The 16,071-nt window shown below is 44.3% G+C and overlaps 1 protein-coding gene across 4 annotated transcripts in view; it reads left to right on the top strand.

Moving 5' to 3' along the window:
* The window catches only part of LOC310859279 (nidogen-1-like), a 57,430-nt gene extending 41,566 nt beyond the window's left edge, over positions 1–15,864 (top strand). For all 4 annotated transcript variants that reach the window (XM_083765714.1, XM_083765713.1, XM_083765712.1 and 1 more), the window contains exons 15-24: positions 1,112–1,228; positions 6,102–6,173; positions 8,378–8,554; positions 9,729–9,901; positions 10,057–10,183; positions 11,853–12,024; positions 12,872–13,029; positions 13,807–13,930; positions 14,871–14,983; positions 15,081–15,864. In XM_083765714.1, coding sequence (XP_083621840.1) covers positions 1,112–1,228; positions 6,102–6,173; positions 8,378–8,554; positions 9,729–9,901; positions 10,057–10,183; positions 11,853–12,024; positions 12,872–13,029; positions 13,807–13,930; positions 14,871–14,983; positions 15,081–15,199 — 1,352 coding nt within the window. In that variant the 3' untranslated portion in view covers positions 15,200–15,864. The remainder of the gene's footprint in view (positions 1–1,111; positions 1,229–6,101; positions 6,174–8,377; positions 8,555–9,728; positions 9,902–10,056; positions 10,184–11,852; positions 12,025–12,871; positions 13,030–13,806; positions 13,931–14,870; positions 14,984–15,080) is intronic.
* The last annotated feature ends 207 nt before the right edge of the window (positions 15,865–16,071 follow it).

Raw genomic sequence — 16,071 nt, 5'->3', positions numbered from 1 at the left:
CACACACACACACACACACACACACACACACACACACACACACACACACACACACACACACACAGTGTTGTTGGCCAGCCCCCAACATGCAGAGGAATGTCCATATAGATTAGAGAGAGGAGAGGTTTTCCTTCACAAACAGAACATTGTGTGTTTGAACCAGAACAGAACATTTCTGGACATGTCATCAGCGCTGGGAAGGAAGTACCATATACGTATACTGACTATAAGTACAATAGAGAAGTACCGTATACTGACTATAAGTACAATAGAGAAGTACTGTTTACTGTAGACTAAGTACAATAGAGAAGTACTGTTTACTGTAGACTAAGTACAATAGAGCGTTGCAGTCCCGCCCCCTCGAGAGACCCGGAAAAGAAATCCCCGTTAATTTTCCTCATAGACTTTTCAGAAAGTATTTATTTAAAGACGTTTACGCCGCGGACAAAGCCAACTCTTGTCGTGACAAATCATGACAATAAACACAATGTTTCGGGCCAAACAAAGAATTAGAAAGTAGAAAAAAACGGCAGGTTACAACAATTTTTTTTGTTGTTTTTCTTCTTAGTAATTATTTGTTTGGTCCAAAAGTTTGTTGTCATGATTGATTTGTCACGACTCGAGTTGGCTTCGTACGACACTTAAAAGGTCTTTAAATAAATACGTTTTGAAATGTCTATGGGAAAAATGCATGGACCGCTCGTCGTTCTGAAAGGGGGCGGGACTGCGACGCTCTATTACTCTGTGGTGTAAAGTAACTATAAGTATACAATCCATCCATCCACCTTGAACCGCTTATCCGTAGTCGGGTCGCGGGGGGGCAACAGCTCCACTCCGGCACTGTCTCTTCCCTGCAGGGCGGATGTGTTTTAGAGAAGAGGCTATTCTGGATCAATAAAAACCCCAAAGGTCGTCAAAGACGTCTTTAGCCATTTTTAAGTAATTTTACTTCTACTGTGCCGTGCGTGTGTGTGTGTGTGTGTGTGTGTGTGTGTGTGTGTGTGTGTGTGTGTGTGTGTGTGTGTGTGTGTGTGTGTGTGTGTGTGTGTGTGTGTGTGTGTGTGTGTGTGTGTGTGTGCGTGCATGCATGTGTGCGTGCGTGCATGTGCAGATATGGATGAGTGTCAGCAGGGCCGTTGTCATGGAGACGCAGTGTGTCTCAACACCCCGGGATCCTTCAGCTGTCAGTGTCGACCCGGTTACCAAGGCGACGGCTTCCAGTGCACAGGTAAGAAACGACCTTGCAGTGTTGATTTTGATGGGAAGTTTTGATTTGCCCGGCGTTGTCCAGGGTGTTTTAGGGAAGGGAGAAGAGTCTGGGACGTGTGGAGCGTTGTCCAGGGTGTTTTAGGGAAGGGAGAAGAGTCTGGGACGTGTGGAGCGTTGTCCAGGGTGTTTTAGGGAAGGGAGAAGAGTCTGGGACGTGTGGAGCGTTGTCCAGGGTGTTTTAGGGAAGGGAGAAGAGTCTAGGACGTGTGGAGCGTTGTCCAGGGTGTTTTAGGGAAGGGAGAAGAGTCTAGGACGTGTGGAGCATTGTCCAGGGTGTTTTAGGGAAGGGAGAAGAGTCTAGGACGTGTGGAGCGTTGTCCAGGGTGTTTTAGGGAAGGGAGAAGAGTCTGGGACGTGTGGAGCGTTGTCCAGGGTGTTTTAGGGAAGGGAGAAGAGTCTGGGATGTGTGGAGCGTTGTTCAGGGTGTTTTAGAGAAGGGAGAAGAATCTGGGACGTGTGGAGCGTTGTCCAGGGTGTTTTAGAGAAGGGAAAAGAGTTTAGGACGTGTGGAGCGTTGTCCAGGGTGTTTTAGAGAAGGGAGAAGAGTTTGGGACGTGTGGAGCATTGTTCCAGCGTATTTTAGAGAAGGTTCTACCAGCTATTTTTCCTGTGTATTAAAGAACTTTGTACCTTTTATGTTAACCAAAAATAACCTACAGCACCTTTAAAATCTAAACATTAAGAACACCCTTAAAAGGCAGTGTATAATGATAGTGTTTACATAGCTGTGACCTCCATGTTACAAACACCAGACAACTGTCACCCTGATAGCAAGCAGGCAGAAGGCAGACATGCAGGCAAGACAGACAGACAGACAGACAGACAGACAGACAGACAGACAGACAGACAGCACTGTGGAATTCTGGGTAATTACAGCTTCCTCCGTTCTAATGTGAGGTGTTGTGACGTTTACGACCCGCTCCGTCTTCAAAGAGTTAATGTGTTATGTCATATAACCTGCCATAGTGTCCTTACTGTACCTGATGACGCAACGTGTGCACGTGCACATCACACACATACACACGCACGCACACGTGACCGTTAGAGAGGCAGGGGCTGAAATCCCATAAAGAGGGCACTTTTGGACAAAAATAGCGGAAATAGCAGATCTACAAGATCACAACGCGTCGTGCTGCGACGCGTTGTGAGCTTGTAGATCAGCTATTGTCGGGGCGCAACCCAGCACTCTTTAGCTAGTGGAGATGCGGTGTAACGACAAGGATTTCTAAACACATTGTTTCAACGCAAAATGCTGCGTTCAAGTTCAGGAGACTTCGGAAAAAAAGCTATTCTCCTGAACGCTGCCTGCCTTCCGGCATGGCATGGAAAGGAAAGGAAAGGAAAGGAGTGGCATTTGCATTTCTTTCACCGTGTAGTAAACGCTGCATTCGTGGTCTGGAAAGGGCAGGTGTTTTACAGACGGGTAAAGGGGCAGGGGCTGAAGCACCCTTTGATGTCTATGTGTGCACGTCCCTGCAAGCAGTCATTGTTTTGTTGTCATCAGGATGATATCGTTACGTCATGTTGTAGTCATGGTTTTGTAGTCATTAGGATGATATCGCTACGTCATGTTGTAGTCATTGTTTTGTAGTCATTAGGATGATATCGCTACGTCATGTTGTAGTCCATTGTTTTGTAGTCATCAGGATGATATCGCTACGTAATTTTGTACTAGTATTGTTTTGTAGTCATCAGGATGATATTGCTATGTCATATTGTAGTATTGTTTTGAAGTCATCAGGATGATATCACTATGTCATGTTGTAGTATTGTTTTGTAGTCATCAGGATGATATCGCTATGTCATGGTGTAGTATTGTTTTGTAGTCATCAGGATGATATCGCTATGTCATGTTGTAGTATTGTTTTGTAGTCATCAGGATGATATCGTTACGTCATGTTGTAGTCTTGTTTTGTAGTCATCAGGATGATATTTCTATGTCATGTTGTAGTATTGTTTTGAAGTCATCAGGATGATATCGCTATGTCATGTTGTAGTATTGTTTTGTAGTCATCAGGATGATATCGCTATGTCATGTTGTAGTATTGTTTTGTAGTCATCAGGATGATATCGCTATGTCATGTTGTAGTATTGTTTTGTAGTCATCAGGATGATATCGCTACGTCATGTTGTAGTATTGTTTATTGTTTTCTCTTCATGCCGTAACGAGAGAGAACGTAAACCCAAATGCAGCATTCAGGGAAATTGCTCTTTTCCCCCGAACTCTTCTGAACTTGAACGCAGCATTTTGTGTTGACAGAATTGCCTCTCTAACATTCTCTGCACGTCCCAGTTTTAATTTTAATTTTTAATGTTTCTGACATATACGTTTTGGACATATATTGTTTAACTAACAGTTAACAGTAACAGTTTTGGGCCCAGGCCGTAGCGTAACGGTCTGGGCACCGGACTGGTAATCCAGTCGCAGTGTGCCGCGGGTTCGACTCCCGGACCCGACACGGCCTTTACTGCATGTCATCCCCCCATCTCTCTCCCGTTTCCTGTCAGCCTACTGTCTGTCCCTTCAAAAATCAATAAAAGGCGTAAGCCGCAAAAAAATATATTAAAAAAAAAAAAAAAAACAGTAACAGTTTTGGTCAATTAAGGTCACTTTACAGACATAGAGGAGACATTTAGTTGAAGGTGTGGACACAGAGGAGACATTTAGTTGAAGGTGTGGACATAGAGAAGACATTTAGTTGAAGGTGTGGACATAGAGAAGACATTTAGTTGAAGGTGTGGACATAGAGAAGACATTTAGTTGAAGGTGTGGACACAGAGGAGACATTTAGTTGAAGGTGAGGACACAGAGGAGACATTTAGTTGAAGGTTCTGTGGACACAGAGGAGACATTTAGTTGAAGGTTCTGTGGACACAGAGGAGACATTTAGTTGAAGGTTCTGTGGACACAGAGAAGACATTTAGTTGAAGGTGTGGACATAGAGAAGACATTTAGTTGAAGGTGTGGACATAGAGAAGACATTTAGTTGAAGGTGTGGACACAGAGGAGAGATTTAGTTGAAGGTGTGGACATAGAGAAGACATTTAGTTGAAGGTGTGGACATAGATAAGACATTTAGTTGAAGGTGTGGACACAGAGGAGACATTTAGTTGAAGGTGTGGACACAGAGGAGACATTTAGTTGAAGGTGTGGACATAGAGAAGACATTTAGTTGAAGGTGTGGACACAGAGGAGACATTTAGTTGAAGGTGTGGACACAGAGGAGACATTTAGTTGAAGGTGTGGACACAGAGGAGACATTTAGTTGAAGGTGTGGACATAGAGAAGACATTTAGTTGAAGGTGTGGACACAGAGGAGACATTTAGTTGAAGGTGTGGACACAGAGAAGACATTTAGTTGAAGGTGAGGACACAGAGGAGACATTTAGTTGAAGGTGTGGACACAGAGAAGACATTTAGTTGAAGGTGTGGACATAGAGAAGACATTTAGTTGAAGGTGTGGACATAGAGAAGACATTTAGTTGAAGGTGTGGACATAGAGAAGACATTTAGTTGAAGGTGTGGACATAGAGAAGACATTTAGTTGAAGGTGTGGACATAGAGAAGACATTTAGTTGAAGGTGTGGACATAGAGGAGACATTTAGTTGAAGGTGTGGACATAGAGAAGACATTTAGTTGAAAGGTGTGGACATAGAGAAGACATTTAGTTGAAGGTGTGGACATAGAGAAGACATTTAGTTGAAGGTGTGGACACAGAGAAGACATTTAGTTGAAGGTGTGGACACAGAGGAGACATTTAGTTGAAGGTGTGGACATAGAGAAGACATTTAGTTGAAGGTGTGGACACAGAGGAGACATTTAGTTGAAGGTGTGGACATAGAGGAGACATTTAGTTGAAGGTGTGGACATAGAGGAGACATTTAGTTGAAGGTGTGGACACAGAGGAGACATTTAGTTGAAGGTGTTGACATAGAGAAGACATTTAGTTGAAGGTGTGGACACAGAGGAGACATTTAGTTGAAGGTGTGGACATAGAGAAGACATTTAGTTGAAGGTGTGGACACAGAGGAGACATTTAGTTGACACCAGACAGTGCTGTTATGAAGCACATGGTCTGTGTTCTGCTACACATATACGCCCTATAGGGTAAATATGTCCTTGAGGATGTAAGAAGTGTTCCAGATGTCACTGTGACCACGCACGCACACACACACACACACACACGCACACACACACGCACACACGCACGCACGCACACACGCACGCACGCACGCACGCACGCACGCACGCACGCACGCACGCACGCACGCACGCACGCACGCACGCACGCACACACACACACACGCACCCCATGTGACCTGACCCAGGACAGGGTGTCCCGGGTGGAATCTCCTGTTTGTGTTTCATCAAAGAGAGAGAGAGAGAGAGAGAGAGAGAGAGAGAGAGAGAGAGAGAGAGAGAGAGAGAGAGAGAGAGAGACAGAGACAGAGACAGAGACAGAGACAGAGACAGAGAGACAGAGACAGAGACAGAGACAGAGACAGAGACAGAGACAGAGACAGAGACAGAGACAGAGACAGAGACAGAGACAGAGACAGAGACAGAGACAGAGAGCCTCCACCAGCCAGGTTGAAAGAGTCAACCAGTCCAGTGTTCATTGTAGTCAACTTACATGTTTGCACTGACAAAAAACAAAATAAAAAATATGCTGACTGAAAAAACTATGACTAAATACTGTATATAGACCATTTCATGTGTGTGCATCTGTGTGTGTGTGTGTGTGTGTGTGTGTGTGTATGTATGTATGTGTGTGTGTGCGTGCCTGCATGCGTGCGTGCGTGCGTGAGTACCTGCGTGCGTGTTTCCCAGAACAACGAGAAGAGAAGACCCCGTGTCAGCTGGACAGAGACAGAGCCACCCAGGCCTCCTCCTCATCCACAGGTTGGTGGTAGTTTGTAGTTTTACTGTGGTGGTAGTTTGTAGTTTTACTGTGGTGGTAGTTTGTAGTTTTACTGTGGTGGTAGTTTGTAGTTTTACTGTGGTGGTAGTTTGTAGTTTTACTGTGGTGGTAGTTTGTAGTTTTACTGTGGTGGTAGTTTGTAGTTCTACTGTGGTGGTAGTTTGTAGTTCTAATGTGGTGGTAGTTTGCAGTTTTACTGTGGTGGTAGTTTGTAGTTTTACTGTGGTGCTAGTTTGTAGTTTTACTGTCGTGGTAGTTTGTAATTTTACTGTGGTGGTAGTTTGTATTTTCACTGTGGTGGTAGTTTGAAGTTTTACTGTGGTGGTAGTTTGTAGTTTTACTGTGGTGGTAGTTTGTAGTTTTATTGTGGTGGTAGTTTGTAGTTTTACTGTGGTGGTAGTTTGTAGTTTTACTGTGGTGGTAGTTTGTAGTTTTACTGTGGTGGTAGTTTGTCGTTTTACTGGGGTGGTAGTTTGTCGTTTTACTGGGGTGGTAGTTTGTAGTTTTACTGTGGTGGTAGTTTGTAGTTTTACTGTGGTGGTAGTTTGTAGTTTTACTGTGGTGGTAGTTTGTATTTTCACTGTGGTGGTAGTTTGTATTTTCACTGTGGTGGTAGTTTGTAGTTTTACTGTGGTGGTAGTTTGTAGTTTTACTGTGGTGGTAGTTTGTAGTTTTACTGTGGTGGTAGTTTGTAGTTTTACTGTGGTGGTAGTTTGAAGTTTTACTGTGGTGGTAGTTTGTAGTTTTACTGTGGTGGTAGTTTGTAGTTTTACTGTGGTGGTAGTTTGTAGTTTTACTGTGGTGGTAGTTTGTAGTTTTACTGTGGTTGCCCATAGCACTGGTTCCCAAACTTTTCCATGTCAAGGACCCCCAATTTGACACTAATTAGCCCTGTGGACCCCCATTTGAAAAGAGAGAAGATTTTTACGGCTCTATCAGTGATTCAAGAACCCCCAGTTTGACATGCGTAAGTCTACGGACCCCCATTCAATGTCATTTCTATCTCTGGGACCCCAATTTATATTGTAAAATCAATGTAAATTTAAATCTGAGAGTGTACAAAATGGAACCAAATGGACCCCATTTGTACACTCTCAGTGTTACAGACCCATAAGGGTCCCTTTGGTTCCAAACTATCATTTAGCTGCAGGGGGACCCCCTGGAACTCCCCAATGACCCCTGGGGGTCCCCGGACACCACTTTGGGAACCATTAGGCAAGCACTCTATTATAGAGTGTTGCAATCCCGCCCCCTACCAGGGCCCAGGAAATGATTCCCCGTTCATTTGCCTCGTAGACATTTCAAAAAGTGTTTATTTAAAGACCTTTTAAGCCTCGTACAAAGCCAACACGAGTTCTGAGAAATCATGACTACAAACAAAATAATAATTAAAAAGAAGAAGAAAACGGCAGGTTACAACACTTTTCTTTGTTGTTTTTCTTCTTTGTAATTATGTGTTCAGCCCCAAAATTTTGTTTTGTTGTCATGATGTGACTTTTTGAAAAGCCTATGGCAGGGTTCCCCAATAGGCGGCCCGCGGGCCATTTGCGGCTCGCGGAGCGCCCCCTTGTGGCCCCTGGAAGATTTTATTTTATTTTATTTTTAAGACATTTTCAGGTCATGGTTGTAACATGCACATTATCGCTTGATTGGTCAACGCCATCATGACGCCATCGTGTCAGTATGTGTACAGCAACGTACTCTACGTTGAAGTGTTTACTTGACATGTTCCATGTCAAGGACCCCCAAATTGACACTAATTAGCCCCGAAGACCCCCATTTGAAAAAGATATGCCAGGGACCCCCATAAGAGAAGATTGTTACGGCTCTAGCAGTGATTCTCAACCCGTTTAATTTCAAGGACCCCCAGTCTAACATGCATTAGTCTACGGACCCCCATTTAATGGCATTTCTATCTCTGGGTCCCTCAATTTATATTGTAAAATCAATGTTAATGTAACTGTATAAATGGAATCCATTTGTACACTCTCAGAGTTACAGACCCATTTAAGGGGCCATTTGGTTCCAAACTATATCATTTAGCTGGGGACCCCCTGGAACTCCCTCAAGGACCCCTGGGGGTCCCCGGACCCCACTTTGGGAACCACTGGCCTATAGGCAAGCAGACTCTTGGTATAGCACTTAAAATCATTTAAAAACGTTTAGATTGTGCAATAATCCTCAGGGACGTTCCTGTCGTTCTTCCGGCCCCGCCCGGCCGTGGGACAGTACGTGCCCCAGTGCGACGGCCACGGAGCGTACACGCCCACCCAGTGTCACCACGGCGTGGGACAGTGCTGGTGTGTTGACGCCAACGGACGGGAGGTCCCCGGGACCAGGCAGACCGGAGGAAGACCTCTGTGTGAGTTAATACACTGATATTACTACTATATATGAGACCTCTGTGTGAGTCAATACACTAATAGTACTACTATATATGAGACCTCTGTGTGAGTCAATACACTGATAGTACTACTATATATGAGACCTCTGTGTGAGTCAATACACTGATAGTACTACTATATATGAGACCTCTGTGTGAGTCAATACACTGATATTACTACTATATATGATTGATTGATTGATTGAAATATGTATTAACAGTTTGTAGAATTTACAGTACATTTTAAGCACAAACTCAATACAAAGACTGTCAACTGTGAGTGGACGACCCAATTAAGCATTACACTTGTTTACAACAGGGTCCACATTGTTCAATTCATCAAAACATTTAAAGACATACAGACATTTAGAGACATACAAATAGACATTTCTATGTAGCTAAAGTACAGAACAGGAATTCATCATATGGGAAGCAAAAAAGGGAAAAGATACAATATACAGTGAGGGAAAATGGGGGGGGGGGGGGGGATTCAGATTTTACAGAGGCCAGTTTCGAATTGCAGCCATCCGTAGGTGCCCTTTGAGAGCGGTTTTGAAGGAGTCAAGGGATTCACATGTCTTAATGACTGTTGGTAGGGCGTTCCACATTTTGGTGGCATAGGAGCGAAAAGAATTTAGTCCCTTGTTTGTGCCGAATCTGGGTTGTACATGGTTTGTTGCACTTGTTGAGACCTCTGTGTGAGTCAATACACTGATAGTACTACTATATATGTACTAATTCAATTCAATTCAATTCAATTCAATTCAATTCAATTCAATTCAATTCAATTCAATTCAATTCAATTCAATTCAATTCACACACATCAAATGAAATGTGTATAATCTTTTCAATAAAATAAAATAAGATAAGTACGATTCGATTCGATTCGATTCGATTCGATTCGATTCGATTCGATTCGATTCGATAGTAGCGATTCAAGACATTAGTTAGTATAGCCTTACTTGCGCGCTCTGCTTGCGCACAAGTAGGCCATGTACTGTATGGCCTACTCTGTGTGCAAGGCGCAAGTTGGAACCTCGACAGAGTCCATTTCTAGTTATGTATCAATCAATCAATCAATCAATCAATCAATCAATCAATCAATCAATCAATCACAATAGATCTGCTGTTTTAAAAAGAGGTTTTTTTAAAGGCATCGACCACGGAGTGGCTCCTCCCCCTGTAGGCCCCACCCCTAGGCCTGACGTCAGCCCCGTTGCCGCGGGAACGCACCTGCTATTCGCCCAGAGCGGGAAGATCGAACACCTGCCATTGGACGGAAATCACATGATGAAAGATCAGGCCACGCCCCTGCTGCATGTTCCTGTGAGTTACACTTTAAAGACGTAGTGAAATGAAAAATATGTTTTTCATACTTTTAAACTGTGGTCATCATATGGGCATACCTACATGATGTTTTTTGTTGTATGATCTTACCTATCTAACATGTTCTTAACATGTTCTAAACATGTTCTAAACAGGACAGGGTGGTGATAGCCGTGGCCTATGACTGCGTTGATCACATGGTCTACTGGACTGACATCACTGGACCAGCCATCAGCAGAGCCCGTCTGAACGGCGGTGACGCTGCCCCGGTGGTCACGGCAGGTACTGTGCTGTGCCCTCCTCACACCGTTCATGTGTGAAGTCATTTTCTAACCTCTAACCTTAAAGGGCCACTTCACCCCTTTTACATCCAAATCTTATTTTAATGATGTTTGAGACACTTTCCTGGGGTTTTTATGTGGGTAATATGTGTTTTTAGATATTTCACTATTCCAAAGTGTCCATGGACTCCATGATGTCATGGACACTGGGCTCACTTACTTCCTGGACTACATGTTGTCTCAGTAAGACAGCCCTCCCCCCTATCCACAAAGAGGAGTAGTGCACCAAAGCATTATGGGAATTGTAGTCCAGGAAGGAAGTGAGCCTGCAGTGTCCATGACATCATGGAGCCCAAGGACACTTTGAAATATTGAAATATCACATATTACTCACATAAAAACCCCCCAGGAAAGTGTTTATTGTCTCTCAAACATCATTAAAATAAGATCTTGTTGCAAAAGGGGTGGAGTGGCCCTTTAACCGGACATAAATCTTCCTTCATAGGTTTAAACAATGACACTAATGAAGGCTCTGTTCCATTTAGTGTGGCAGAGTGCATGTTCTTTTTTTAAATATATTTTTTATCCCACGATTTTGTAACCCATTTTTCACCCCTGTGTCAATCATCTAATGTAATCCTGGGCTCTACACACCCTCCGCCAACCTAGTCCCCATATATGGGGGACAAGGGGAGAGCAACAGACTTCCTTCATGCCTGAGTGTCCAAGTTGCTCCTTTACACCTGACAGGGGGGAGTTTCCCTGGTTGGACGTAGCGCGTGGAAGGAACACGTTATTCCAACCAGTTCTGCATGTTCTCTTCTCAAATGTTTTAAATTCAAGGACCTTCATAAATCAGAGAGTGCAGGCTACAAAATGGAATCCAATGGGCCTGTATAAGGGTCCATTTGATTCAATTTACACCCATAAGGGGCCATTTGGAACCCCCTCAAACCACGGTGGTCCCCGACTCCCCATATGGACCACACTTTATAGCCCGGTTTCCACTGCCATGGCCTAACAACAAACCTTGGTCCACCAAGTGATGTCAAAGTGGTACTAAATGAGTGCCTGAAAAGTGAGGGTAACAATTTACTTATAAATTGACAAAAAGAAAAACTAAGGGAATTTGTTTTAGTTATAGTTTTGAAAACAGTGGCACAATACAGTTTCAGTTAGTTGTCGTTTATGTATTTATATTCTAGTTTTAATTTCTTACATTTTTAGTTTTTGCTCTTTGGTTAGTGTTCGTCAACTATATGTGACCAAATTTGACTGAGGATCTTTTTTGAATTTCCGTTTTTTTCACGTCATATGAAAGCAGGGAATCATAGCTTCAAATTGACATTGGTTGTTCAGTTTGACCCACCAGTTTTGGAGATATGGCTTATAGAGTAATGTCTTGCAGAGAAACAGCGAGTTGAGAAAACAGGCTTGAAAGGTTCACTTCTGTGGACTCTAACATTACACCTAGCTACATGTCGGGGCATTTATTTCATATTTACACTTATTTCAGACATGCTCTAGTATGTGAAGAGTCTGCCTGTGCTATTAACTCTTAAACTTTTAAAGAAAGAAAGCTGGAATGTTTCGCGATGGCAGGCTCTCAGTCAAAACCTGTTCACATATGACCCTTGGTCATCGGTGTCGTCCTGACTCCTCCTCCTCAGACCTGGAGAGTCCAGAGGGCGTGGCCATCGACCACCTGGCCCGCCTCCTCTTCTGGACCGACTCCATGCGCGACACGGTGGAGGTGTCGCGGCTGGACGGCAGCCAGCGCCGCGTCCTGTTCAACACCGACCTGGTCAACCCAAGAGCCATCGTCACCGACCCCACCTACGGGTCAGTCACTAGTACTACACACACACACACACACACACACACACACACCACTACACTCACAACCCCCACCTACAGGTCAGTCACTAGTACTACACACACTACCCTACACACTACACTCACAACCCCCACCTACAGGTCAGTCACTAGTACTACACACACACACACCACTACACTCACAACCCCACCTACAGGTCAGTCACTACCATCGGATCCTGATCATAGACTGTAACGGTAGCCACGCCCCTCAGAACATATGCGACTTTATGGTCATTGTTTTAATAAATAGAACTATAATTTTCCAAAAAGAATATTATGACATGAGAAATGAGACTTTAAACTAGTGACTGGAAGCAGAAAGTATTCATGACCATGTTTATTAAGGTAATACAGTCTAGGTGAAGTTGGGCCCAAATACATGGACCTCTATGGGGATATGGGTTTTTTTGGGCCCAATGACAGCGCCACAACAGGCCATTATATGAACTTTCAGGAAGTCCCGATTTCCTTAGTGGCTTCACGAAATATCTGTCTGACTGCCCCCCTGGTCACTACACACACACATCTAACATTATGTCTGAAGACGTTCAGAAACGTAATTGTATTTTATTCAGCTTTTTTCTAAACTGTGTGCATGTGTGTGTGTGTGTGTGTGTGTGTGTGTGTGTGTGTGTGTGTGTGTGTATGTGTGTGTGTGTGTGTGTGTGTGTGTGTGTGTGTGTGTGTGTGTGTGTGTGTGTGTGTGTGTGCGCGTGCATGTGTGCGTGCGTGTGTGTGTGTGCACGTGTGCATGCGTGCGTGCATGCGCGTGCGTGTGTGTGCGTGTGCGCCTGTGCGTGCACGTGTCCAGTCGGCTGTACTGGACAGACTGGAACAGAGACGGACCAAAGATCGAGATGTCCAGCATGGACGGGTCGGACCGAAGCGTCCTGGTGAAGGATGACCTGGCTCTGCCCAACGGCCTGACCTACGACCCCGACAGCCAGCAGCTGTGCTGGGCTGACGCAGGTGAACACTCAGTGGCACCATGGGAAATGTAGTTCAGACCATTAAACACGCAGTGGCACCATGGGAAATGTAGTTCAGAACAGTAAACACTCAGTGGCACCATGGGAAATGTAGTTCAGAACATTAAACACTCAGTGGCACCATGGGAAATGTAGTTCAGACCATTAAACACTCAGTGGCACCATGGGAAATGTAATTCAGACCATTAAACACTCAGTGGCACCATGGGAAATGTAGTTCAGAACATTAAACACTCAGTGGCACCATGGAAAATGTAATTCAGACCATTAAACACTCAGTGGCACCATGGGGAATGTAGTTCAGAACATTAAACACTCAGTGGCACCATGGTGAATGTAGTTCAGAACATTAAACACTCAGTGGCACCATGGGAAATGTAGTTCAGACCATTAAACACTCAGTGGCACCATGGGAAATGTAGTTCAGAACATTAAACACCCAGTGGCACCATGGGAAATGTAGTACAGAACATTATGCACTCATTAAACACTCAGAACATTAACCACTGGCACCATGGGAAATGTAGTTCAGGACAAAACACTCATTAAACACTCATTAAAGTGGGTAATGTAGTTCAGAACACTCAGTGGGATCGTGGGTAGTGTAGGCTAGTTCAGAGAACTCAGGTCCATTGTCCGCAGTGTTCATTTTGTTGAATGAATTATTGAATAAATATGAATGCAAGCGTGTGTGTGTGTGTGTGTGTGTGTGTGTGTGTGTGTGTGTGTGTGTGTGTGTGTGTGTGAGAGAGAGCAGGGACTCATAAGGTGGAGTGTGTGGACCCGGCCAGGAGGGTGCGCCGTCAGATCGCTGAGGGAGTTCAGTACCCGTTCTCTGTAGTCGCCTACGGACGATATCTTTACTACACTGACTGGAGGAGGTAATTAACATCTCATTAACATCTCATTAACATCGAATTAAGACATTAAGCTGCTCAAAATGCGATATTCGGGGCGATATTGATTAGAGCTTAATTTGACTTAGATATGAAAACAAACGATGATCGCATATAGCATCGGGGACATATCATTGTGTAACACAGTGCAGAAAGACAGCGGATGTTGACACCCGTTTAACCGGAAATGACAACGGCCAGATTCGGTCATTTCGGTCAAAATCGGCATAATAAGTTCCCGCCACCATCAAGACTGGGTGTCTATATACTATATACCAGGGTTCCCCAATAGGCGGCCCACGGGCCATTTACGGCCCGGGGAGCGCCTCCTTGTGGCCCCTGGAACAATTTCCCAGATATAAATGGCATTACATGGGGGTCAGTAGTTTAGGCCTATTCATATTGGATATATATGGATTTTCGGTGGTGAGGTGACCACCGCTCCGGTGGTGAGCTGACCACCGGAGCTGAAATAACGTTGAGCGGTGGTGAGTAATAACAGAGAGAAGGGCTGGAGCGGTGGCGGTGGTTTGCTCTTCACCGCGGCTCGTGACGTCATGTTGTAGTTAGTCACCTAACCACCGAAAATCCAGACTATGTATGAGCCTTTAGATAGCATTTGATACAGATTTATAGCATGTTATGTAGACATCACTATAATTGCATTGTATGTAGTCATAGCACGTTATAGTACATATGTATAGCATAGTAGTATATATGTATAGTTTCATTATATAGATATTCCACTGTTACTTTCTTAGCTTACGCATGTTTCATGATAAATGCTTTTTATGTGATGTATTCCCATGCTTTTTTGTTCTTGCTTAATGTAAATCGCTCTGGATTAAGAGCGTCTGCTAAATGCCTAAATTGTAAATTGTAAATTGTCTATATACTAGGACTGGGTGTCGTGTTGTTCTTTCAGAGAGGCGGTGGTAGCACTGGACAGACAGACAGGCAGAGAGACAGACGAGTTCCTGCCTCAGAAGCGTTCCAGAGTGTACGGCATCACCGCCACGCCCACAACGTGTCATCAAGGTGAGGCCACACCCCTTGACCACTGTAAATCGCTCTGGATTAAGAGCAGATCTGCTACATGCCTACATATCATTGTTCTAATTGTCGTTCTCATCAGGATACAACTACTGCGCCGACAACGGAGGATGCTCTCACCTGTGTCTGCCTCGACCCGGAGGATTCACCTGCCGCTGTCCGGACGCTCCCATTGGCCGCTGCGTGGACGCCAACCTGTGACATCATTCTGATGTGAGGGGCGGGGCCAGCGGGACCCTTCTTCCTGTTTCCTAAACCCCCGGTCATCAAGGGCCCCTTTCTATCCGACCAGGACCTCTAGTACCGATGGCCTTATCTACCTGCCAGGACCTCTAGTGCTGATGGTTTTATCTACCTACCAGGACCTCCTACTGTTTTATCTAACTACCAGGACATCTAGTGCTGATGGTTTTATCTACCTACCATTACCTCTAGTACTGATGGTTTTTATCTCCTACCAGGACCTCTAGTACTGTTTTATCTAACTACCAGGACATCTAGTACTGATCGTTTTATCTACCTACCAGGACCTCTAGTACTGATGTATCTAACTACCAGGACATCTAGTGCTGATGGTTTTTATCTCCTACCAGGACCTCCTACTGTTTTATCTAACTACCAGGACATCTAGTACTGATGGTTTTTATCTCCTACCAGGACCTCCTACTGTTTTATCTAACTACCAGGACATATAGTGCTGATGGTTTTATCTACCTACCAGGACCTCTAGTACTGTTGTATCTAACTACCAGGACATCTAGTACTGATGGTTTTATCTACCTACCAGGACCTCCTACTGTTTTATCTAACTACCAGGACCTCTAGTATTGATGGTTTTATCTATCTACCGGGACCTCTAGTATTGATGGTTTTATCTACCTACCAGGACCTCTAGTACTGTTTTATCTAACTACCAGGACCTCTAGTATTGATGGTCGATTAGACTCTAATCTACCTACCGGGACCTCTAGTATTGATCAGTACAACATAAAACCAGCAGTACTAGAGGTCCTGGTAGGTAGATAAAAACCAGCCGTAATGAGGATCAGTGTTAAATCGGTGGAGGAAGTCTA

This window comes from Protomyctophum parallelum (assembly GCF_964188405.1).
Source record: "Protomyctophum parallelum genome assembly, chromosome: 5".
Classification (NCBI taxonomy): Eukaryota; Metazoa; Chordata; class Actinopteri; order Myctophiformes; family Myctophidae; genus Protomyctophum; species Protomyctophum parallelum.
The sequence above is the reverse complement of the archived record's forward strand: the minus strand, read 5'-3'. Positions and strand labels throughout refer to the sequence as shown.